This window comes from Haliaeetus albicilla, chromosome 2, assembly GCF_947461875.1.
Source record: "Haliaeetus albicilla chromosome 2, bHalAlb1.1, whole genome shotgun sequence".
NCBI classification, from domain to species: Eukaryota; Metazoa; Chordata; class Aves; order Accipitriformes; family Accipitridae; genus Haliaeetus; species Haliaeetus albicilla.
The window spans coordinates 76678012-76705276 of record NC_091484.1 but is presented as its reverse complement, the minus strand read 5'-3'; the positions used below and the strand labels follow the sequence as shown (position 1 = coordinate 76705276).

The 27265-nt window shown below is 40.6% G+C and overlaps 1 protein-coding gene across 5 annotated transcripts in view; it reads right to left on the bottom strand.

Annotated features, from left to right (window-relative positions):
* The window catches only part of ADCYAP1R1 (ADCYAP receptor type I), a 152413-nt gene that overhangs the window by 73936 nt on the left and 51212 nt on the right, over positions 1 to 27265 (bottom strand). For all 5 annotated transcript variants that reach the window (XM_069778305.1, XM_069778306.1, XM_069778308.1 and 2 more), the window contains exon 3: positions 18646 to 18751. In XM_069778305.1, the coding sequence (XP_069634406.1) occupies positions 18646 to 18751 (106 nt within the window). The remainder of the gene's footprint in view (positions 1 to 18645; positions 18752 to 27265) is intronic.

Here is a 27265-nt window from a genome sequence, read left to right as displayed (position 1 = left end):
GAGCTCAGAAGCAAGCTGCCCTTTCATATTCAGACTCCTGTCCTCCTCACTTTCTTGCTTTTCTATTGTTTATAAATAGTTATCTCTGTGGAAAAGGCATGTCTATAGCAGAAGACAACTTCTAACAGATCTTGGGCCAAATTCATTCCTGATGTAACCACAGTGATGCCAATATGGATACTCTTGAGAGGCATTTATTTCTTATTTACTTCTTCAAATCTTCTGAGAATGAGAAGTGACTGAATTAAATAACTTAATTTCTTCCAGTGTGCAAATTCCATAACCTCTGCTGGAAATTGTTCTAGTGGTGACTCAAGCAATTCCTTATTAGAGCCCATGGAACCTTATGATCTAGTGGAGGAAACAAAGGAAATAAATACATGACAAAAAAAGCCAGTTCAGACTTTGGTAAGAGGCATGTTGACACATTGCATTTCATACTCCTGAACAGGAGGACAGAAGCTGTATTTTGTTCAAGGTTTTGGAGTAACTGAAAAAGAAATCTTGAAGCAAAGATGTGATTCAATAACAACGTCAGAGTTTAACAAAACCTGTCTCCTGTTTCATATTGAACTTCTCTGGCTACCTGCAATGTATTCAGAGAGTAGAAAAAAATAACACCAAAAATTAAATGCAATCCAGCCTCACAAGGATTTGCATACACCTGGGAAATTTTGGTCAGTATCAAAGAGACTAAAGGAAATAACATTACTGTTCAGTAGGTTCCCAGCTACTAGATGCCTTCATGTCAAAATATCCGCCTTGATCTGGGCAGGTTACAATCTGAACTCTAACGAAAAGCCAATGTATCAATAGATGAAAAGGGAGGTAGAGTGCCTGATGGAGAAGGACAAAGGAGGTGCTAGTGAAGCATGGAGAACTATCATAATCATTCCCCTGGTAATGAACAGTGGATGCTTTCTCTTTTTTTTTTTTTTTCACTTTTTTTTTTTCCGACCCCCTGGAAATTTATTTTTTTTGGCAGAGAGAGAAGGGGAAGAAATGGAATGGAATGTAGACTGGGAAGGAACCACCAGTGCCATCACACCCAGACCAGCACTATCAGCAGCAAGCAGAGGCCATATAAATTTAATCCAGAAAAAGTAAATGTGTGCATACTGCTTACAACTCTATATTGTGTGAGCTACAAAATACAAAATCTCCCAACAACCTATAGTAAAATACAAAAAACTAAAACCCATAAACATCATAATGAGACATAGGAAGAGGTCAGAAGTATTTCCGATGTTTAGATACAGGAAACTTGTTAGGTGAAAATGCCCAGAAAACCGTGGGAAGTGGACACAAGAAGGCCCAAAATTACAGTGGCGGTAATGCAAAATCTGAACTGCTAGAGACAAGATAATTGCTCTTCGCTTACCTTTAGATCAGAACAAGTACGGTGAATCTTTTTTGTCTAAAGGTTGAAAGGATACAGGAAGAAATGGGAAGAAGTCATTAGAGAGTGCTGAGGCTGCCATCACTACTTGACGATTTATGGTAGAGGACCAGTAACATCAGTAACACATGGAGATATTCAGCAAACCTCCAACACTGCTGGTTTAGTCACTATTGCCATAAAAGCCATTACAGTAGTCATTGCAGGAAGTGGTATTTGGGGAAGAATGGTATTTGGGTGGGTTTTAACCATATTTGGGAAAAAAGTGTCTGCAGATCCTCATTTTCCTTTTGCTTACTCCTGTAAATGAGGCTTTAATTCCAACAAAGTCAATGAGTTTCTCCATGTATAAAGCTGCTGTAAGTCAGAGACTAATTAGTTTAGAGAATTGAGAGATGAGTTAAAAAAGAAATACGAAAATGAATTAAGTATATTATTCCTCCTCCCTCTTTTCTTACTAGAAAAGGTTAAAGACCTAGTAGGAAGATAAATTGTTCTGTGGTGTTGCTCACAAATATGTGTGGGCAGGTAATTACACTCCCATCTGAAGTAATAAATAACTATGAAAATTTGCATGCATATAATCAATACTCTTTCACTCGTGGTATTTATTGGAATGTGGAATAATTATGGAAAAACAGAAAATAAACCTAAAGGGACCTGGGGAGGTCATAGAGATTATTCACTGCACCCAGGCAAAATAAACCATAATTAAAATATCTAAAAGGAAGCTGGGAGTTCTCATTGTCTGCGACATTCTTATTAGCTGGACAAAGGACGAGAAAAATACCTTACAGGGCACAATTCTGCATGCTTGAGTTACAGCACAAAGGTCCAGAAACTTCTTTATGTTTCAGTCATTTGATAATTTTTGACTTGCAGGGATTGTGATAGCATCAGTGTCATATATAAAGAGTGTAACAAATTTTTTTCATGATATTCTGAGAATGAACAGAAGTCATATTACTTAGCAGATATAAAATTAACCCCTACTGTAAGACCCAGTTAGATGCAGAAATTATTTATAGGTATAGGTATGTATTTATACAGGTATAGAGAATAGTAATGTAAAATATATTTACATATATCCTCAGATAGATTACTCTGTCCATAGACTAACTGTTTATGGTATGTGTAGAAGAAAAATTAGAAAGCGCACAAAAAATGCTCCATTTGTAACCCAAGCGAGAAATCTTATTCATGTCAACAGGAATGATCAGCTATTGTAATCATACCATTTAAATCTTTTATCGGTTCTCAATCCAGAAGAATAATGGGAAACAAATCAGTGATTCTGGTATATCCTGTATGAAGACCATTATGAAATAGTTCTACCGACTGGGAGTACTGTATTTAATTCTGTTCTAGCTTATTCAATTATGATAACAATGTGTTCTGTTTTAAGTAGTTTGCAGGTTAGGGGAGACAAGGTAGAATTATATTAGTCATTTGGCTATATGACCAAAAACCTGGAGCAGAGTCAAATACTTTCATGTCTTGGGAACAAAGATGAGGCATGTTCTCAAAAAGTATATAACAGTCCTTCAGCACATTTTAATTAATTGTTTGTGGTCATTATTTCAGTTTGGCTTTGCTCTTGTCATGTGGTTTGGGCATACTCTTGTTACACACTCTAATAATTGTTTTCTCTCCTAAGGCATTTAATTGTGCATTGATTTCTATTTCCAATAATTTTTTTTCACACGGGTACTGGTTATTCACTCAATTATGGATTATTCTAACCCTGCCTTTTGTTTTGGTTGTGATTTCTAGCTGCGTTGTTTCACTGTGCTTCCTTTGATTTGTTTTTGTGTAAAGGAAACAAACCAATCAATTCTAGCAACTGTGTGAGAATGAAGTGTATGGCTTGATTATCAAAAGTGCAAGCTGCTCTGGAAAAGCAGGTATTCAGGAAGTCTGAACTGGCTTTTAGGGTAATCAGAAAGGCAAGGAAAAGGATCAATAAGAAGAGCACCTCAGGTGCTTGTCCACAAGACTCAACTATCTGCTCTTGAAGGGTGAAAATTGCACCATCTAACTTCAGACATGTGCCTTACCTGGCAAAGCTAGTTGGTTAGGGTTCCCACTTGGTTTACTCAAAAGAAAAAATAAAAAAAAAAAGCGCCAGACAATAAAATCATAAATGTGAATTATGGAGAAAGGAAATCCGGGACTGGGAGGTGAAATAGGCAGCTAAACTCTTTGAGATTATGGATACGCCTTGAGTGGGACTCAGCTTGCATATTAAGCCACCTTAATTTAGGTGTTTTAATATGCAAACTGAATGTAAATCTCGGTATCTATCAACTGTACAAGGAGCCTTGGGAGACTAGCCAGCTAATTTAGCCAATAAATCAGATGTTTAACATCCGGTGATGCAATTGTTCCCCAAGGAGACCATTTTCCCCTAAATACAGAGCCCAGTACAGTTCTCTTTACTGAAAGAGGTGTTGAAAATGCCTGTTGAATTCAGTGGGCATTGAGGTTGCAGATTGACAGCAGTAGAATTACCCCCGGCGAAAGGCGAGAGCTGTGCCTGGTGCCGACCGCAGAACCCCCCCCCCGCTGGTTGGGCATTTGCTGCACTTATTTTGTCAAAAGGTTTAGTTTAAGAATTATCAAAACCTTAAAAGTGTGATTTGTTAGTGATCTTTTCACAAAACAAGCTGGTGGTAGCTATAAATATATTATTAGCTGAGAGGTGAGTCTGTTTCGATATTTCCGCATGGCTTGAGGCTCAAAACTACCCTCGTTAAAAACAAAAGTGCCTCTAAACTACATGTTTACAGTATGGTACAAGAGGCAGGTAATTACTTTGATTCATCTGTAAATCATTTATAAGACACTATGTATTCATCGAGCTGTAAAAATCATGAGTCTTCAGGGCATCCAGAAGCAAAATTCAGAAATGAAGAGGAAGAAAGATCATTTATTTTAACTGAGATCAATCTGAAGTCTGGATGGCAAGTTTTCTAAATTCTATTCCTTTCCAACTATCTTGCAGGGATAATGCACATATCTGAAAACCTAAACATAATGAAAAGCTGGCTTAGAATTGGACCCTAACTTTCAATGTTCTTGTAGATATGAAAAGAGGAAAAAACAGATCACACATCAATAAGAGAGAAAGTATACTATCCTACTTCTGAAGTATCTGACATTAACAAATTATCTTAAATTATATATCAAAGATAACCTAGTTGAATCAACTTTTTCCTTTCTTTTTTTTTCCTATGGAGGAGCCTACAAGTCCACTTTAAGAAAACATTCTGCTTTCAGCTAGCTAATGCGAGATTAACTTCACCTTTAGACTTCAGCGTGGTATTGCTAAAGTGTTCCTGCTACACAGAATAACCTATTTCTGTGATGGAATTCATACTAGAAAATGAAATCTCAAGCTGGGAAGCATAACAACAGCACAGGCCAAGTTATTTTTTTTCTAGTATAGCATGCAAAATTCAACACATTAAGCTTTATGGCCCCCAAAACAAAACACATGAGAAGAGTTCTTCTTTGCTTCATTTCTTTTACAAAAGGCTGGAAAACTGCATGAAATTGAGATATTCTTCCCTTTTTCCTTTCCCGTTCCTTATATTTCACAGGAGGAATTTGGGGAAGGAATTGCACATTTTCTTTTCTTCCCTTTTGCCAGGAGCAAATTACCATGCACATTCTGAGTCAGCAGTGCTGGCTAGCAGCTCATGGGCAAAGCCAAGGATCTCCCTTTCCCCACCCCCATCCTTCCTTGTCCAGAAACTAAAAAAAAAAATAAATACAATGAATATTGGGCATGCAGATCCTGCTGCTGTGCTCTTCCAGTGATGGAAGAGGCCAAGAAGTTCAGCAGATACTGCAGGGCTGTCTCCACTTTCTAAATCTCTTCAGCATCCTTCAAAGATCACAATCTGATCCATTGTAATTTGCAAGAAAAGAAAGGGCACAGCTTAAGTGTCTAATTAAGCAGAAATATGAAGAACTTTGTGGAAAAAAATAGGGCTTAGTAAGGGCTTAGGGAGTTCATATTTAAGATGGTATTATACATGTAAGTTACTTTGCACTTCTGCTTTTGAAAGTAAGTAAAACTGAGTTATCTAATTTTTACCATGGTAGGGGAGTACATACCTATGTTTTTCTACCACTTAGCAGATGGAGTACTTAATAACTTGATATAGAACTGTAACTTGCTTGTCTGTCTGAAGATGATTTAACTTACTGTTCTTCAGTTTTATTTTGCTGAGGAAAAATCAATATGCAAAACCTGTCAGGAGTCCAATTCAATTGCATGTATTATTGAGTAGGCAGTTTCCTGTGATGAAGTTCTTGGCTTAAGTTTGTAAGGTATATTAAGAAGTGGTGGATGTAACTCAGAATAAGCTGAAACAAGAAATGAAATAGTACAGCTGAGCAATTTTAGTCGTTGGCCACCTATGAGAGAATATCAGTGCTTGGTGAAGTCTCATAAGTAAAAAAAAATTCACAGAAAAGAACAGGCTAAGAAAACTCTCTCAAGTCTTTGGTCTAACAACACTTGATCAACGACTAGAGCTTCCCAAGTGATCCTACAATACACGCAGATACCAAAAGGATTGATTCTAAAGATACCAAATGTGGTATGTCAGAATGTTCCTCCAGAAGTCCATAGACTGGTGAAAAGGAAGTGATTCTTAAGAGCGTAGAGAAAATCTTCCAATTGAAGTTATTAACAAAAAGCCATTGGATTTTGTTGTAACGCCTTCTTGTTCCCATCACATTTGCTTTTCTCCCACTAGTGGTCTAAGTACAGGCAACCATCCTCATCAACAAAGCAAGCAGTAACTGGCAAATGTGCTTTCCAGAGTGGAATTCAACTGTCCAAGTGCCAACATCTACATTTGAATAGCCCTCAAAATTTTTGTAGGAATAGATAGAAATAGGCAGTTCTAGAGAACAATGTCTCTCATCTGAAAGCAGACATTTGAAATAAGTCTGATGAGTCATTCTCTCAAAAAGCCAACTTTTGACCATTGACTGTGAAGGCAGCTTTGGGACAATAGCCAAGATAAAAATACCTATGGTATAGAAATCTCAAGTTCCATGAGAAAAACTTCATGCCGTCTCACTGCAAAAAAAAAAAATCCCTGATATTGTTCTTATCTTCATATCAAAGTGCAGAAGAATAATGACGGAATTTCAAACAATGCCACCTTCATCGCAGGCTCACAAAAGTCCCATTATATCCCAGAAAATAAGGTCCAATGAGTTCGCTTCCTGGGCTGCGCCACTGCTAAGCCTGGTAAATCTACTTCTGATGAGAGACTGAATGAAGGATTGAAAAGAAACAAAGCAAATGGAAGGACCCTGCATGATGCTTGATGACTGACGTTGTCATCTCATGCAAATGATGGACTGGGTGACCACAGCCTCCACGTGTACGTAAAAGGGGGATTCTGGCCATGCTTCTCTGCAGCAGGTCCCAGGCTGGAGCATTGCTTCCCATACACACTTCTCTTGGAAAAGCTTTGGGCGTTGCACAAGTTCACAGCCTGTCAGCTGATGCAAAACCAGTGTCACGCACTATGTCTCTGCTCTAGAGTCTGTGCTTCTTCCCAACACAGAGCCAGAAGAAGGGACACGGATACTGTCATTGCCAGCAACAGGAAACATCATTCTATATGGGGAGCTATTGTGGGGTACACTGGGAACTGGCAGGTGTATTACAGATCCTTCATCATACCAGGGTGATAAAACATACCCTTAACACAGCCAAGAATCCTGCTTTCAGTCTGTATTGGTAGATCCTATTATATTCACTGGCTGTACTTGATGAATTCATTAGCAACAGAAGCCCAAACTAGAGGAATTAAAGAAAGGAACAACATTTGGATTTTGTCTTTACTAACTATTAGCATATGTACCAGTATCTTTTACATCCTTCTAGGCTTTTATAAGCTCAAGCAGAGATCATAAATTATTGCTGTATTGTCCTTTCCTCGCCTTTGGGTAATTTGACTAATACAACCAAACTCTGTGGATGTGTGTGTGCCGTAATCTTGTAGTTTCTCTGTCAAAAACAACCAAGCATGTCTCTGTTAGCCAGTGCTCAGAATACTTCACTTTAGTAAACTTCTTTTTTTTAATTTGTCTCTACAATCAATGAAGAAAGCTAGGCATTTTTTCATAGGTTGAGTAACATCCTTCAGCAAACAAACCTTCCTTCATTTTTTTAGAGGACTTTTAGGAAACATGACTGGTTCTCTGGAGATGCCTATCTCTTTCCATCGAGATTCGTAGAAACACAGAATCACAGAATGGTTTGGGTTGGAAGGAACCTTTAAAGGTCATCTAGTCCAACTCCCTGCAATGAGCAGGGACATCTTCCACTAGACCAGGTTGCTCAGAGCCCCGTCCAACCTGACCTTGAATGTTTCCAGGGATGGGACATCCACAATCTCTCCAGGCAACCCATTCCTGTGTCTCACCACAGGTTCAGACTAAGAAATCTAAACATAGATGTCTGTACGCAAACAGAAGTGGGCTTTAGCTGCCTCAGTGCGTGTCGCTAGGGCCACCTGAGCTGTCAGCTGACCTCCTGCTTCTATTCCAATATTGTTACTCCTTCAGCACTGTGTGGGTGTCTCAGACACCCAAGGCATCTCAAATGGCACTGGATATCTGTCTCTATACAATAAAACCCTTTCCCCAGCATCTCAGCTTCCACTATAGTCCACAAAGCCAATGTATTTACGGAAGCCCTGAAAGCAATTCCAGTGATAAAATGAAGATGTCTGTGGGTAATGATCCGCACTTAGAAGTCTTCTGTTTTTCACCACTGATTATTGAGGGCGCCTGGGTGACTAACTTAGACTCAACATGGAATTTTTAGGTAGCTACATCAAGTATTTCCACTGTAAGGATTTAATTTATTTTCAAAAAGATAGGGTTTTAGTGCAATTTGAGATGCTTCAGGGGACCAAGTTGCTAGTCCAGATAGACACAGATCTTCTGTAGTCCCTGTGTCAGAACGTCTTGATACCCTAAGGAATGTAGAGACACTTGCTGTTTATGTGCACCTGAATCTGGTCCTAAAAATCTCCAAAGTAATTCTCTAATTCTCCTGCTTCAGGAACTTATTGGACACTAGAATGCAATTTACATGCAAAGTCTAGGGTTCACTTAGGATTTCTCTGAAATGTAGTCACTGCCAGCGCAGAGAAATTCAAAGTCGAATCAGTGCTGTCTTAATCCATGTTCCATCATTAGAAATAAAGATCCTAGAAACCAGTCAACTGTGCCATTGATTCCAGCAAGAATCGAATTCACTCTCTTACTGCTGTTTTTCTCAGTGAGACTAACAATCTAAAGAAGAAATAAAGACTCACTTTTTGTCAGAAAATACATCAGACAGCTACAGAATATGCCATGGGAATAGGAACAAAAGAGCATTTTCTCAAAATTCCCTTTTAAAAGAATATCCGGTTGTCTGACACCTGACACTCATTTTTACAGAAATAGGACATGTTTTTAGGACCTTCATGAAAATACAGTTTGCATGCAAGGAAACACTTTAATTCAGCACTGAAATGCACCTGCTTCTGCAGAAGACTGCAGCAGCTGCCTGATGGGATATAGCACAAGCACATGGTTTAAAAGGAGCTGCAAAGATCTGATGAAAACTAAAATCATAGATGGTCACTCAGTTCCAATTCAGATGACATGTTAATAGTCTTCTGGGGATTCTTTTCTGCCACGGTACTATAGACATTAAAAAGTTAAAAATGATTGTAAGTTGTCACAGCTTCCAGCTGTCCGTGACTGAAGATATCGACAGATCACAGCAGCACAGGAAAGACCACAACTCATTTCATTGCTTAAGTTTTACTGCCGTTCATTGTTTATTTTTTAACAGCTGTGACCTCATATATCATGCTTACAATTAAATGTAATGATCACAATTGCAGCTTGGGGTAACATGAATTAAAACAATCCCCCTGCCCCACAGGTAAAATCCATTGCAGACACTTCTACTGCACTTTGCATTTGAAAATGGTCATTTAAAAAGAAAGAAAGAAACAAACCAAAACCAAAACACAAAACTAAATAAATAAAGATATGGGGCAAAACCCAATTTACTGATAGCCTCTGCATATACTATAAAGAAGCTGTCCCTCTTTACTCTAGATCAGCCTCTTATTGCACATCATGGATGCCATGTAGCAGAAGGGAAGATCGGGCTTCTTGATACTATTTAATTCCAGACAAAAAAAGAGAGGTGGTGTGGTTTAATGAACTAGCTGTCACCATAGAAACAAGGAACTCACAAGTGGAAAAGTGTAAATAATTGATATTTTGTTTCGATTGTTAAGCAAAAAAAAAAAGGAAAAAACCCATTCCATTCAATTTAGTAAGATTTTTTTCTTTCTTTTGGCTGACATGAAATAAGAGAGAGTTAGGCAGTCAGACAAGGAGTTTTATTTTTAGCTTCTTTTTTAAAAATTTTAACATTTCTTTATTTTTTAACACTAATTAAATTTAAGTAGCAATACTTCTGAAACAATGTTCTGTCGTGAAATGTCAATACATCTTTATTTTCCACATTTGTTAATGATTTTTTTCAGCCTAAATTATTTCAAAATTTAACCTAAACCTGCATTTTTCAATGACTAAACTGCTTGCAGAAAAGTACTTTTATTCAGTCCTGCTCCCAGAAACTCATCTTCTCTGAGTCAGTAGCTTACCCAGTTGCCTGGACAAAATCCATTTCACCTTTTATTTTCTTTTGACTTCTGTTCCTGAGTTATTAAAGAAGGACTTCCTGGCAGTTCTGGGGATTATGAAAGTTATAGCTTTGAAAGAACCAGGTAGGAATTATTACGATGAGTATATTATGGGATGGAATAGTAGCTCATACACATGCTTTGCAGTTAATGGTGTTTTCAGAGCTGTAGGCGTTAAATTCCAGTACTTTTCTTTCCCTTCATTTCCCATCTGAATGGAAGTCCAGGAAATGCTGAGAAGATGACTAAACTTCGGTATATTAGCAGGGCTTGCAAAGGAGGCAGTCCTCATCTAAACCACCAAAACACTCCTGAATGTGTTAGCAGAATGTGTTCATGCTGCCCAAGGAGATAATAGAAATTTCTGCTCCATTACAGCAATTTTTGCCTCTTTTCTCTGAGTCATCTTAACTGACCGTTCCCAGGCTGATGATCACCTCAACTAAGCTTTAACTATCTTAGGGAGTCCATACAGCTTAACTTGTCCTCCAGCTTCCCTCTTGAGTCAGTAGAGAGAAAAATGCCATTCCACAGAAAAAATTATCCCACAAATGTCAGGAACCCATAGTGGTTTGAAAGGAATAGCTCTAAGGAAGGACCCACAGCTCTTCAGTGGCTACTTAGACTTAGTTTAGACTACACAATTGAGGTGTTAGCTACTGATATCAAGAGAGACAAATCACATCGCTGGAGAAAAAGCAGTGAATAAGAACTAGCAGCATTTGGGGTTAAGACTCTGTGCTGGTTTTGGCTGGGATAGAGTTAATTTTCTTCATAGTAGATGGTACGGGGCTATGGTTTGGATTTGGGTTGGAAACAGTGTTGATAACACAGGGATGTTTTCGTTCCTGCTGAGCAGCACTTACCCAGAGCCAAGGGCTTTTCTGCTTCTCCCCCCACCCCACCAGCGAGCAGGCTGGGGGGGCACAAGGAGTTGGGGGGGGACACAGCCGGGACAGCTGACCCCGACTGACCCAAGGGATATCCCAGACCATGGGACGTCAAGCCCAGTACGTAAAGCTGGGGGAAGAAGAAGAAGGAAGGGGGGACGTTGGGAGTGATGGCGTTTGTCTTCCCAAGTCACCATTACATGTGCTGGAGCCCTGCTGTCCTGGAGATGGCTGAACTCCTGCCTGCCCGTGGGGAGTGGGGAATGGATTCCTTGGTTTGCTTTGCTTGCACACGTGGCTTTTGCTTTGCCTACTAAGCTCTCTTTATCTCAACCCACGAGTTTTTTCACTTTTACTCTTCCGATTCTCTCCCCCATCCCACTGTGAGGGGAGTGAGTGAGTGGCTGTGTGGTGCTGTGTTGGGGTTAAACCACAACAGACTCTTAGGATAGAGACCAAAGTACCCATATCTATCATATGTGCTGTAGAAAATCCATGGCAGGATACTGCTCTGGTACTATAGGACGCACCTATGGCCCTACATGATCCAGCAATTTACCATGGCCTAACACTATGCTGTGAGCAGCACACGGCGCTGAAGATAAAGGGATAGTATATTAAGGAAAGATTTTCTTGACACTGAGACACAGAAGATTACCAAAGACACTGTGATCCCAAATAAAGAATGGTACAGAGATCTCCAGTCTAATGGCAACTCAGCTAGATCTGGAAGCAAAAGCTGTGGGATTGTACAAGCACACCACTGCCCTGCAGCAAATTATTTCTGCTCCCAGCCTATTACCAGGAATCCTTCACCAGTAAAATTATTGTTATTATATTATTTGTCTTCCTGGGCAGAGCATACATATAAGTATAGCTTGGTTCCATATTATAGAGGGATGGGAAAGAAATATGCTAGAGGCTTTTCCAAGAAATAGGAACATACCAGTGGTTCACCCACTGGAGGTTTGTCCTGTCCCCAGCCATGACTAGCAAGAAACTATTCGATAGATTATTCCAAAGCAGTTTGTCTGTGACACAACACCCTTTCTTTCCCCTGCCAAGCTGATCCTGAACTTTTTCAATGACAATGTACTTCCAGGCTTTCAGCTTCATTAATGTGACTGAATTCACAGCGGGCTAGCAACATCCCTTTTAGCTTCTGCTGCTCCATTTGAAAACAAGATTCTTTATAGAGCCTGCACCTTGGTTTATGCCTGGATCGTGAAGATTTTGTTTGTTCCAGTGCTGCTGCATTATTATCAACAGGATTCATACCATCTAACTTCAGACCTCCATAATGACTGCTTTAATAGGCAATGCAGAGAAATGGGCACTTGTCATACAGTCTTCTCAGCGTAAGACGGATGTCAAAAATAGGGCAAGTTTAAGTCCTGTAAGAACTTGTAAGTGTAAGTGACTTCTAAGTACTTATTTTGATCTATTGACTATAAACACAGTTTAAATAACAGACATTGACAAAGGCCTCTCTATAAGCCCATATTTAGGTGACATGTATTTATCCATTGTATCTGGTGAACAGACGTCTAAAAAGGATGTTGATAAACTCAGAGACATTCAGCAAAGAGCTAAAGAATGAGTCAACGCTTGGAAAACAGCGATTGGTGAAGCTTTTTTTCTTGCATTTGCTTGAGAAAAAGTAAAGCTTGATGCCAGCTCAGGTACCAAGGGTTGCACAAGTGTCTTGTTCAGATAGAGACCTCTACAGTACAGATGTCTGAAATGAGCACAGATCCTAACCCTGGTATCACATGGTCCCTCGCTCGTTCTCACTTGTTTCTACCATCTCGAACATGAGGTTAGTAGAAGACACTTTATACAGTGTCGTGGATAAACCCATCAGTGCAAAAAACCCATCTTTTACCAAAGACACATGTATTCAGGAAGATCAAAGCTATCTAGATCAGTATCCTGGCTCAAATAGGAGCCAAGTAGAAAACATTTATGTGTAGAGACATTCTTAGCTACACCCTCCTAACTCTAAGAATTCAATAGCTTTTAAAGGTCGAATGTGAGAAGAACAATCCTGGTCCTATACTTCTTGTGCACAGCTGCATCAACAAGGGACACACATGCACGCATACACAAGCACACAATGAACACCTTCCCAGTGGTGCCAAGGGAAATAAAAGCAGGTAATTAAAAGGCTCTGAAGGGACAGGAGGCTGATGAGACACCTAATAAAAATCTAAAGCTAAAAAAACCTGCTCCATCATCATATGAAAATGGAAACACTTCAAAATCTATTCTCTTCTTGCATCACCACCATTACCTTCAAATTACCACCTCCTACCCCCTTGGCACCCTTACCAGTTTCTTTCTTGCTGATTTATAGGGTAACTTGCTGGTAGGATTCCTCTTAACAAAGATTATTGTAGGCATGGCATCTCTGCAAATACTTATTTGATTTGAATTTCTTGACTTGCCTGGCAATGATACTGCCCTTCAACATTTTTCAGAGGAAGGACAGGAGGATTGGGACTAAAGAACTAGGACTATAAGTTAAAGATTAATTTAACAATGAGCCATGAACCACATAATCACCAATAAGTCCTCATCACTTCTATTTTTATTCAAATTCTTGTGCTGTGTTCACTATTATCATACATTGGCTTATTCCTGATTAGTGCATTTTAAGCACTATAAACATTAAATCAAGAGGCCCAAATCTGCAGATCACTCAAGGAACTCCCCCACCATTTGAGAGAGAACCACATTCAGGGGACAAGTCCAGCATATCATATTCCAACAGTGGAAATCAAGACAAGTAACAGACTGCGAAAAATCTATCATGCCAATCTACAGCTGGAGAAATGTTCCACACTTCATCAGCAGGGCTCTTTCCATCATGGGCTTTCTCTGAGTGGCGTATTTCCTGGCTGTGATCCTGTGCCCCCATGGACAGTATCAGATACAACTGGTCAGTAGATCCCAGATCAAGCTGGACAAAAAGTGTGAGGCCGTTGGAGTTACAACTAGGTGAGATAGAAGCCCACAAGGAAGAAGAAGACAGCTGAGAGATTCTCTTTGTCAGCGCACACGTGGGGCACACGCGTGGGGCAAGCGTGAATGTGCAGGCTGCTGAACACCTGCCTGTCCTTTGAGGTCACCACTCAAGGAAGGATTTATTGCAAAACTTGCTCACACAGGTCTAAGTAAATCTACTACAGTTAAGTGCGTGGGTGACATGAAGGAGACACCTACATATCAAAACATCCCACGGTAAAAATCACGGTCCAGATTTTTTGGGGTAATCCAGACCTCTAGCATGACCTAGTCAGTATAACAGAGCCCGACGCTAAAGGTGGGATTTGTCTGATAAAATGTAGACATCTACAGGGTAAATATTTATAGGTGAGATGGTCACCCTTACTTCCATATATGTCTGTAGAAAAAAAAAGGCATCATCTAATCTACTTTGAGGATGAAATGAATTATGTCTCAGGCTCTACTTATTAGATATGCATAGCTACAAAATGAGTAAGGTGACTTGCTCATTTGTAATGTAGATGCGTTTGCAGGTATCAACACTTAATTAGATGAACCCCATGCTAAGTGTACATGACCCAGGAAACTGTGATTAAGTATCTGAGTAACTCCTGTGCCATACTTTCCTAGTCCCAGTGTCGGGAACAGGTGAGCAGAATCTGGATGGGAAAAAAATAAAAATGAAAAAGGGTGCATATGGATCAGCAGTGAGCTTTATCAATTCTTATCTGGCAGAAAGTCCCTTGAGGACTGCTGACAGCTAGAAGAGGGTCCAGCAGGAACTGGGGTAGCTCTACACTAGAACAGGGACAAAAACTCAAACAAGGGAGATTGGAACACAGATGTAAGAAATAGCCTGGCTCCACTGCCCGGAGAAGTTGAGTATGAAGTAATCATTCCACTCCTTCCTTTCTTTTCTGACTTTGGCTTTCATTATTACCCTTTATCACTTTAATTCCCACTCCAGAGTGAAGGAGTCAGATTCTGGGTCCTGCTCTGATTTCATTTTCTTCAGATTCTCTCTTTCATTCAGGCTGTAGATGGTGGCTGAACAGGGATGGACACATAGGGTCAGCACATGCCTCTTATTTCTTTTCATATAAAGGCTCCTGAAGAATTTAAAGCATTTAAGAAGAAGAAGCCATCATAAAACTCATGGGGAAAAAAAAAACAAACCAACCAAACAGAAAATCTCAAGGCAGTCATTGTCTCTGAAGCATTATAGGCATTACACAGCAGCAGGAGAGAAAACAATGCTGTGAAGAATAAAACAGTGATAAGCATAACATCTGGGCATGAGGGGTAGAGGGGGAGGGAAAGGGGAAAACATCAGAGCCCTGACAAGCCAGGGCTGGATGCTTTCCATAATACAGTGCCAGCCTTCCACTTCAGGACCTGTGGTTGCAGTTGCAGCATGAACATTGTGGTTGTGTTGGACCTCACCCAGAGGAGCTCTGGGGTACCATTTAGTTTATGTCTGTGTTCACAGATGCTGAACACAGCAAGGGGGCAAATCAAAGGCAGGAGAGTTGAATTATTGCAAAATGTAGGAACCCATAAGATGTTCTTCCTCTTTTGACTTCAAAGTGCATTGATTTCCATACAGCACTTTTAGGCAGAGGAAATATCAGTGCAGAAGACACAGTCTCTAAACAGGAGCAGAGAACCTACTATTACCGTTATTGGGTTTTGCACCATGTGGGCATTGTGGAGTAGGATTCATGAGCTGTAATGTTATTGTTCTAGATACTGTAGAAATACAGATCACAAAGACTGTTCCTGTCCCAGATTCAAGTTTTAGATGTGATCATCTGACTTTGTGTCACCTGCAATAGAAGAATGTGGAGCTACCTTGCTTACAGAGGTTATTCTAGTTCAGCTGATTTGGTGGATTTTTTTGTAATGAACATATGACCAAGTCTCTACAGACTCCCTAAAAACTCACAATCCTATTTTAGAGCCTGCAGCCCCTCCTAGGAGAAATAAACCCTCAGAAAATTTATACATTGAATTGTTCTATGGAAATTTGCATGCAGAAGTGGTCAAAGGCTTCTCCTTGCTCTTGAATAAACAGAAGTTTACTCACCAGCCAGGAGGGATTTCTTCCTTCTTTCAGCTGTTTCTGACAAGCAAGGGAATTATTTCCTCTGTTTCTTTCTTTGAAGGAAACGAGATAATATATTTCTCCACTACCTGCCATCATTAGTAAGTCTTATCGCTAGAGATGAATAACAAAAACCAAATGTTGGGCAATTTTCACTTCTACCAAGTGAAAAATAGATTGTCTGCAGCAGGTGAAAATTGAGAGGAATCAACACACTGTAGATATGACTCCTTAATTTATGGGCAGTTACTACCTCTTCAGTGAGTTTCGTAATGAAACTTCTGCAAACAATGCTTGATAACTTAGCCTAAAAGCTAGCTTCAGCTGTAGTGAATAGTGCTCCATTCCAGTAATAGACCAGGAGCAAAAGTGCTTTTGGAGTAAACAGATACCTGCAGTATTTTCCCAAATACTGTGGAGCGTGAATCCATCATGTCTGGAGTATCCCGTGTTGATACACCTCTTGTTAGCAGGCAGCAGCAAGGTGTCATTCAGAACAGAGTAAGTAGTATCTCAATGACGTTGAGCAAACAGTAAGAAGCTGGTAGAGCTCTGTTGATGTCCCATCCTTTAACTACAGAGATAAGGCTTTGCTGGGAATGAGGATGGCAGGATCTGGCTTGAAATAAGTATCATGTAAAGAAAGGTGAGTCTGGAAGGTCAGGACTTAAAGGGGATAGAGTGGAATGTTATAGTCCCAGAGGTAAAATGAAATGTATGTGAAACAAGTCTACAATAATTAAAAAAAGGTAGAGGGAAAGGGCAACAAAGAGGATCCATGGAATGAAATGGCTTTCAAATAAGAAATATGCCAGAATTCTTCACCGGAAAATAAATGTCTTTGAGGGGATGTGGCTTCTTTACCCAAAGCCAAGTAAACTGTGGAACTTGTTGCCACAGGATGTGGTGAACAACTAAAAGATGCACAGTGAGCCTGGGAAAATCTTCTTTACAGTGATTCAATCCAAAACTACTGGGGGAACAGAATAAAGAGCAGCTGGGTTGTGCTGCTGAGCTAGCGCTTGAAAGGATTCAGTCCCTTCCTGCTTGAGTGGGTGATACATTTTAATCACATTGAGATGCAAAAGCCTTTCCAATGGCTCTGGACCTCCTCTATCTCTGAGCTGTGCTCTTTGAATTTGGAACAGGCAGGGGGGAGGAGTTCGGTCTGAATAGTCCCCCAACTACCAGGGTTATTCTGGATTTGAGTGATAAAGAACAAACTAGCTGGTGAAATGGTCTCTTCTGACCTGGGAAAATCTATGAATTCTTGAATCCAAATAATAGTCATTGCCTAATCATAAGAAGTAGGGCTCACGGTCAGCTTCTGACATCATTCTGGGGGTAGGGGAGGAAAACCAGTTTTTTTCCCTTTTGTCCTTGCTTATGCCACTTCAGGACCAGGGAAGAATTGGGAAGCTCTTCTGTAATGTACAAAGAGGGTCTCAAAAACACATGGGGCTGAAATGAACTGCCTGAAGTACATGCTTTCCTCAGTGCCACCAAACCACACAGTTCATTTGCCCAAAGCTGGAAAACAGAACAAAAATGAGCTTAGGCATGAGATGAATAGCAGGATGCTGATGGAAATACTCCTAGCAGCTCAAATGCAGGACTGGCTTGCTTCAGAGGATGCTCAGATAACACAGATATCTGCATCCTGCCCTCCCTTGCTTCTGGGCTAAAATATGTGGCGAGGAAAAGGGGAGTGAAATCTCCCTTCTTTTATCACACACACAATGTGTTTTATCTGCTTTTCTCTGCAGTTTTACCAATTCTAGTCACAGTAGAAGCAGTTTGGACAGGACTCAGAAAATAGATGCTGATTTCCAATTAGTTTCTTTGTCATTCTTTGCCCTTCTCTTCGGTGCTGGCCATAGGCAGCTCCTGCTGCCGTCAGTGGGAAATGAGACAGGATATTAAACTATTAATTTCTTCTTTACTTGCTGCCTCAGTTTCTTATCGCAGCAATAGCACAAGTATTCTTTATCAAGATTACAGTCATCACAATGTTAATCCCCGTAAAGTCTTCAGATCATGTGAGAAGGAGGTATAAATTATTACTGAGCTAATGAGGGGGAACGAGCTGTTACAGAACAGACCAATGATGCACTTAGTCTTATGTCCAGTCCCCAATAGCTGTCAGCACCTTTTGAAGACATAAACACCATAAAGGCCTTTCCAAGCATACTGTTTCTTTTTTTCTTTTCTTTTTTTCTTTTTGGATTCATTTTGTAGATACGTCACTGCATCACCTAAAGTACAGAAGCAAATTCCTGACCTCTGATAATAACGAGCAGCTGTTCTGGTATATCCCCTTTGATTGATTTTTTGTCCTTATAACATTTCTCTAAGCTCATTCAGCTGCAGCAACTGCACCTCTTACCGTAAGACATTTGCATTGACATTGCTGAAAACCCCTGCAGACATGACAGGAGATGTTTAGAAACCATCACTTCAATGTACATGGTCCTTGAAGCTGCAACTCACCTGGAGAAGAGTCATTGAGAGGGTTCAGGGCAGCTGCCCTCCGTATCTTCTCCAGACAAGTCTCTTGCTCCTTTTTAATGATGCAGTTGGAATGGGTTGCTGTAACCTGAAGTGTGGTGGAAAAAAGTGGAGAAAGAACAATTACGAATTTAAAATAGCTAGCGAGTGTATGATGAAACATCAGTAAGTTCTGAGGTTTCATTTTAAAAGAAAAAAAATGAAAACAGCCATAGAAGACGAGAGAAAACTGCAACAAACTTTTTTTTTTTTCTTTTTCTTATCTTTTTTTTTTCCTTCCACACCCCCACCCCGGATGCCTAAGGCCACTCTATGGAATTATACTGCTTATAAATTGTTTGCAGTTTTTGTGTTGCTCTCCCTGTCCAAGTGTAATTTCTAATGTGTTTGCTTTATTTTACTGTATTCCTTCCTCATATAAGACTGAAGCAAATGTACCCTAAAGAAAGAAATAATTTAAAGAGGAATCAGAAATCAATTGAAGCTCAGTTTGATCTTCCGACAGTTTCTTATGAGTCTTGCACAATCTATTAACCTCACTCAGGACTCAAAACTAAATTAAAAGGTCTTTCTCTCTGTCTTTCACCCCTGCCCATTTCTTAATGTTTCCTTCTTCCTTTATTCCCAGTGAATACAAGGCAACTTTCTTGCCAAAAGAGAATGCAATGCCAATTAAACTGAGATGACTTGATCCAAACCTTTTCCTTTTTTTTTTTTCCCTATCTTTAAGGCTCTAAGGCAGCCCACTACAAGAAAAAAAAAGGGCAGAGAGGGGAAGAAAAAAAAAAGGTAAATTAGTTTATAAGAGGAACATTGCAGCCACCAGAATGCAGGCAATCCCAAAGCAGCAACAAAATAAGAATGTGACCCATTCCCAGAAATCAATACAAGATTTCATTCCTGTTGCAGAGAGTGGCCAGGGGACATCAATTCAAGGGCAATACAGTCTCAGGTTTCATTAGATCATTTTATAGGGGCACTGTTAAGGTTCAAATCCCACTCTGTGGAAAGCACCATGAAAATCAGTGCACTGGTTGAAGATGGGATATGTCACCCTGGTTTATTGAAGCAATTTTGCTATTTCACACTTCCCATCCCATTTCCTTCACTCTTGATGATGGAGAACTACAGAGGAAGTGGAGTGTACCTGTCGAGTGGTTTGTTTTCCCTTACCTGCTAAGTAGGAACAAGCAAACAGGGAAAGCAATACCTGAATTCAATCTACTTCAGTTTATTTTGAAGCCCCATCTGCACAGTTCAATCTTACTTCCCTCACATCCCAATAGAGGGAATGAACAGTTTGGGTCACTAATGCATCAAACTCAATACACACTTACAGTAAATCCCAAGGCATGTGTAATCCGACTTTGGTGATGCTCCTGTTGTGCTTTTGTGTGTGCTGGGAGGCATGGAGCCATTTGCACACTTCTGACCTTGTAACACTTACAAGCCACCCCCTCTATTTCAAAGCCAGAGGGGGTTCCTAATGAACCTCTACCAGAAAGCTTTACTCACCATTTGTAGGAACTGATAATGCCACACAGTTTCATCTCCAAAACCCCAGTAACAAATTTCAGCTATTTTCCCCATGGGATACACCAGGCATAACCATATTAGATTTGTTTATCTTCAAAACAAACCACTGTTCTTTTCTAAGGGCTCCCAAGAGCCTGGAAAATATATATTGCCACGGATCTCTAGGATCTCCCAAGAACTTAAGGGCTTTTGCTACATCGTTCCCTAAATCTTGTCAAAGATCAGGAAAATTGTATTGGCTGGCATTTAAGTTCTTAGAATATCTCTTAAAAAGAGAAAAGAGAAATAGCAAGTAAATCGGGGTTCTGCTGCTAATACTGATTCACTCTCCACAGTTGCCCAGGTCTGAAAGGAGTGTCCAGAGGTTGTCTCAGTACATCAGCATGGCAGTTTCTATACAGTTCAGTGTGTGCAGATAAGAAAACGTGTCATGTAGTAGTAGTAGTAGTACTAGTAATATAATTACAATATATATTGTTCATGCAAGCAGGAGACAAATAAACAAAAATAAACAAAATCACACACTTAACCTGCAGAACTCTTTTCACCTCAATATTTTGGATGTTAAATGTTATAGGAGTTCAAAACATATATAAATATGTATGTATTTATGCAAAGTCCATCAAAGGATACTGAACACTAAGAAACCCACCATGACCAGATTTTGATGTCCTATGGGGTACTCATAGACTTTTGAGAAGAAGGTTTAGATTCAGTCTATACTGAAAGGACAAAAGAGTGTGATTTATCCTTCCTATTTTTGGTGTCTTCTTTAGTAGAGGTAAATCAAAGCCAGGACTTGATTGATTATAAAGAAAGCCTAAGGTTAAAAGCTCAGATTTTATTGTTTTTCTTGCAAACAGGCACATCTAGTCAGATGTATCTGACTAAACTGACTGAATTTAGTCAATTGTGTCTGAGTAAGTCTGGCTCAGGAGGTATTTGAAACGCAGACTGCTGGGCACAGAGAGCACTAGAGTGATGTACTTCTCTTGTCCCCGTAGCCTGCCTTAAGCTTTCACTATTGGCAGGATATTTTGATGTGACTTCCCATAACCACCTTTAAGCCATTTTGTAGAACTCTTCATCAACAGATTTAAAAAAAAAAATAAAAATCAGGGAACACAGAAACTGTGACAGTAAGCAAAGAAAGGGAGGAAACATTAACCTCAGTGCCAGAGGAGAGAATAGAAACAGTCTGACATCTCCGCTAATAAGCAATGTTGTATCTGAGAAAATAAAACCAGGCTTAGATTTGTCCTGGTTTGGGCTGGGATAGAGTTAATTTTCTTTCTAGTAGCTGGTACAGTGCTATGTTTTGGATTTAGTGTGAGAAGAATGTTGGTAACACACTGAGGTTTTCAGTTGTTGCTAAGTAGTGTTTAGTCTAAAGTCAAGGATTTTTCAGCTTCTGATGCCCAGCCAGCAAGAAAGCTGGAGGGGCACAAGAAGTTGGGAGGGGACACAGCCAGGGCAGCTGACCCAAACTGGCCAGAGGGGTATTCCAGACCATGTGATGTCATGCCCAGTATATAAACTGGGGGGAATTGGCCAGAGTGGGGCAAATTGCTGCTTGGGAGCTAACTGGGCATCGGTCAGCGAGTGGTGAGCAATTGCATTGTGCATCACTTGTTTTGTATATTCCAATTCTTTTATTATTATTATTGGTGTTGGTGTTACTATTATTTTCTTCCTTCCTTTCCTATTAAACTGTCTTCATCTCAGCCCCCGAGTTTTACTTTTTTTTTTTTTTCAATTCTCTCCCCCATCCTACTGAGGGAGGGGCGGGGAGGGAGGGAGAGGCTGCGTGATGCTTAGTTACCAGCTGGGGTTAAACCACAATAGGATTGTTAAAAACAAAAGGTTTCTCCGTTGAACGCACAGATGCTTTAATGTTATCATGTTTCCTGAAAGGATCCACGTTTCATGTTTCTCCATTACCCATGTACTGGTAGAGCCTTTAATCTGTCGAGTCAGTCTTCAACAACTGAACGGCAGAGCACAATTCAGGTGGAAGTGTAAGCCTGAACTTCATGGCCTCCTGACTTTATTTCTTTTGCCTCAAGGACATTTGCAATTTCCTGAGTTCAGTAGAGACAGGCTGGTTTCAGTTTCCCGAAAGATATCAGTGATATGTGGAGTCAAAAAATATTTTGACACGTACTAGAAAAATCAAGAAACCAAGGGGATAGTGCATGAAATTCACACTTTTTAAAAAAATTATTACTCTCAATGAAGTGAAGGAGTTTGACTCACACCAGTTTTGGAAAGGCATATAATTGTATAGCTACAAACAGAGTAAATACAATCAATGTCTGTTTAGTTGTGAGAGCACACAAAGGGACCGAAGCAGCTAGCTACGACACTACAGATGTACAACCAATTAAGAGCTTTCATTTTTCATCATTTGTTTTTATTAAGGTGGCCACCACAAAACCAAACTGACATGTGCTGTGTATAACTTGTAGTACTTAACTCTTTGTTCTCTTGACATTATAGTAATATTAATAACAATCATGTTATTATGTTATAACCTACTTATATTCTCTCGCACATACTCTCAAGGTGCTGCAATTGTGAACTGTTCCATTAAGAAAGCCATTGTTAGTACATAAACTTGAGCGAAGAACCAGGTGAACACATCTGTGCTGCTTCTGGACCTGCCCTAGCTATATGTGTAAATCAGATATTAGCAAATTGTAGAGTCAAGAGTTTAAGCAAGGCATTGCTCAAACATACGGATGCTCCAGGGAAGGAACCGTGTGGGAGGAATCGTGCAGATCAGAAGGGTACCGTACACTTCCCTGGCCATGGAAATAAATACGTGTTGCCAGCTCATTCCAGCAGGAAATTTAAATAGACTTTCCTTCTTCTTGTTTTGGTTCAAGTATATCAAACACTGGGAGCAAGGCAGGTGAAGGTAACTTCGAGAGCAACTTCTTCCTTTTCCCAAGATATCTGTACTGGAAAGATGACAAGTCAAGCTGTCTGATTTGCTGCCTAAAGATCTACAGAGCCCAGTAATAGCTCTGCACCTCTTCCCAGCATGTAGCACAGACTGTGCCTCACATGGTAGAGCATGGTACAAGCCTCTGACAATGTGCCTCAGACTCTCACATCCAGTAAACCTGCAAATAGGGAGAGAACAGGCCTGAAAATACATCCAAGGAGCACAAAGCAAGGCTGTGAGTAGACAGCAGAGCGAGCAGTACTGGACCACATTAGGAAGATGCTTCCTAACCACTGGTAGTAAGGAACAAAGGATATGAACTTAAGCTGCACACCATGCTTAGGTAGCTGTCCTGAGGAAAACCAGGACATTGTCTGTGTATGGGACATTATCTTTGTGCCACGTTCATAATCACTGATAAAGATTTGTGCTTAGGAGAGGTGATTGGGTGGCTAGCAGAATTTGGAAATTTTTTAACACATCAAAGCTAGAATTGAAAGAGGTCTCGGTGTTATCCAAACTGATCATCCCATGGGCCAACAGTGCAAACCAGTCTAGCCAAGAAACCTGAACTGTCTCTGACTACATTCAGTTATTCAAAAAATACTGTTCTGCTCATTTTACTCTCTGTAAGAATATTCACGATTGCTTTAAAATGTGATTTCACTACACGAGTTAACTCAGCGGATCTACGGAAGGGAGAAAAGTCACCAGTATTCTTCAGAAATTTCAGGATCAGAAAATATGCTTTGAAGTCATAGTAAAGATGCGATGGTGAACTGTGCAATTCGCTTGGCATTTTCATTTCTACAGAGATGAATGGACTGAGAGCAGCCCTGAAGAGAAGAACTTGGGGGCGTTGGTTTGCAAGAAGCTCAACATGGCCCGGCCAATATGTGTTTACAGCCCAGAAAGCCAACCGTATCCTGGGCTGCATCAAAAGAAATGTGACCAGCAGGTTGAGGGAAGGGATTCTCCCCCTCTACTCCACTCTCACGAGACCCCCCCCCTGCAGTACTGCGTTCAGCTCTGGGGTCCCCAGCAGAAGGAGGACATGGACCTGTTGGAGCGAGTCCAGAGGAGGGCCACAAAGATGATCAGAGGGCTGGAGCACCTCTCCTGTGAAGACAGGCTGAGAGAGGTGGGGTTGTTTGACCTGGAGAAGAGAAGGCTCTGGAGAGACCTTAGAGCAGCCTTCCAGTACCTAAAGGGGGGCTACAAGAAAGATGGAGAGGGACTTTTTACAAGGGCATGTAGTGATAGGACAAGGGGTAATAGCCTTAAACTGAAAGAGGGTAGATTTAGATTAGATGTAAGGATGAAGTTCTTCCCTGTGAGGGTGGTGAGGCACTGGAACAGGTTGCCCAGAGAAGCTGTGGCTGCCCCATCCCTGGCAGTGCTCAAGGCCAGGTTGGATGGAGCTTTGAGCAACCTGGTCTAGTGGAAGGTGTCCCTGCCCATGGCCCGGGGGTTGGAAATAGATGATCTTCAAAGTCCCTTCCAACACAAACCATTCTATGATTCTATGAAATATAGCAATTCAGTACCATTAGTTGTTCTTTTCTCTTCTGCACTTCTGTGTGTCCAAAGAAGAGCAAAGAAGCTGGTGAAGGGTCCAGAGAACAAGTCCTATGAGGAGCAGCTGAGGGAACTGGGGTTGTTTAGCCTGGAGAAAAGGAGGCTGAGGGGAGAACTTTTCACTCTACACCTACCTGAAAGGAGGTTGTAGCGAGGTGAGGGTCAGGCTCTTTTCCTAAGTAACAAGCGATAGGACAAGAGGAAATGGCCTCAAGTTGCACCAGCAAAGGTTTAGATTGGATATTAGGAAAAATTTCTTCACTGAAAAGGTTGTCAAGCACTGGAACAGGCTGCCCAGAGAAGTGGCGGAGTCACCATCCCTGGAGGTATTTAAAAGATGGGTATATGTGGCACTTAGGGACATGGTTTAGTGGTGGACTTGGCAGCATTATGTTAACAGTTGGACACTTAAAGGTCCTTTCCAACCTAAATGATTCTATGATTCTATTATGCCTGTAAAGTTCTGATTCTTTTTTTGCAAAGTAAATGAGAGTATTTCCACTCCATTCAGCATATGTCATATCAGGCACCATGACAATAAGGAGAGGGGTAAAGAAATACAGATAAGAAAAAGCAAAGAAACATCAACAACAAAACTTCATTAAATCCCTCATGGACAGTCTTTAACATCAACATAAAGATGAAGTAGACTCTGATTCACCTTTCATCTAAGTGTTGTCTCTAAAGTTATGCAAGAGGAGCATTTAACCCACTAGGTATATTAGATCACTCACTTCATACTGAATTACACTTTTTACTAATTCTATTATGACTTTCAGTTTTAAAAAGTTAGCTTAAAAAATGATACGTTATTATGTGAGTGTTGCTGAAAGAACCTTACTTTGTCATGGAAACAACATTAGTAGATTTAATCCCTATTCTTATTAAGCAATGATACAACTGGTCAAACCAGGGCCAAGACTTGCAAAAGTTTGTGTTATAGAGGTGTTTGGGAAGAAGCTCTGATTATCTGGATTTTTTCAGAACTGATTTACATCGTTATTGGTACCTACAACACCGCCTTGGCAGTCAAACAAATTGCTGTCTCCAGGAAGGCCTTACATTGTTACTTGATTGAGTTTTTGTCTGCCTGTGTAGATGGCACCCCAACTACTGTAATTTCAAAACACTTCTGACTAAGTGAAAGGGTAAAGCGATCAGAAACTTATTCAAACCAAGGCACAATTATACAGTCTGCAACACCATGCCTTAAGCAAATTGTGCAGAAAAAAAACCCACAAACAGAGCACGCTACCAAAAAATGGCATTGATCCCTTTCAAACTGGTTTACAGGAATTTAAGATATAGTTACCTTCTAACACTGATGACTCCTGGAGAGATGCAGGTCTCACTGCAGATTAGAAAATAGCAGCAGCATAATCAACAGTTCCCTTCACTCACTGGATACCTTCTGAAGTGGTGTGAGAGACTGAAAGAGTTCATCTCTCAAACATTGTAGTGGGGCAAGTTCTGCTTAACAATGAACTCTGCATAACAACGAACGCTGCACAGCAAGTTACCGCAGGTGAAAAGCAGGAGGGCATGCAGGAGGGGGCCCAGCTCCCTGTTCTGATGTGCTGAGCAGGACAGCTCACCGTGCATGGCCAAAGATCATGTCTGCAGGGAAGGGGAAGTTACTCCCCAAACGACCTTCAAACTACTCATTGCACCTAATTAGCCTAATGAGGTCAAGTGCCCACCCAAAGGAGGGGCAAGGATGATAAAAGGACACAAACTGTAGTCCCAGGTGTGTGTGCCCACCAGAATGAGACCCTTAGGCTGGCTGGACCCAGGACTGGTGACATCTTTGTCTCTTCCTTTTTCTCCTTCTGTCTTGTTCTCTCTTTCCTTTTCTATAATCCCTACACCTCATCCCTTTAGACATAAACTGTTGACCAAGTCTGGGACTAGGAGCAGATCCAGCTGCCCCCAGGCTCTTCTCTGAGAAGGGGTCTAGAAAGAAAGGGGTTCTGCTTTGAACCTCCTGTCTCAATGGGAGGGATCTCCTTCTGCCCTGAATTGAAGTAGATGGTTACCACAGGTTACATGGTTTACTAAGGTAGTGCCATGGCAATTCCTGTTGTGAGAAACCCTGCCACCTACTGTTACACCTCCCAAGTTTGGGTTGCTTCTGTCATGAATAGAATGTTTAACTGAACCTTTGGTGTCATTTCACCTTAATTTAGCCCAAGGGAATTCTGAATTCAACACGACTCCCTGGTCTGTCCGGCCCAGTTCACAACAACTGGTAACTCTGGACAAAAGATGTGTTATGCAACATGGGGTAAACCTATTTTTAAGTTTGCCTTTCCTAGTTTTTTATTTTGGAAATCAGTTGAAAAACCTTTCTTTGAGCATGGTGAGGCATTCTCAGTATAGTCAATGACTTTCACAGGAACTGACATCTTGAGTTAAACCAACGTATACCTTCATCCTATCTCTAATAGCAGGCACTACCTAGCGATGTTTCTCAAAGCCTTCTACTGGCAGGATGCAACCACTCATTGGAAAAGTGTTTAAAAATCTTGCTAGACATAA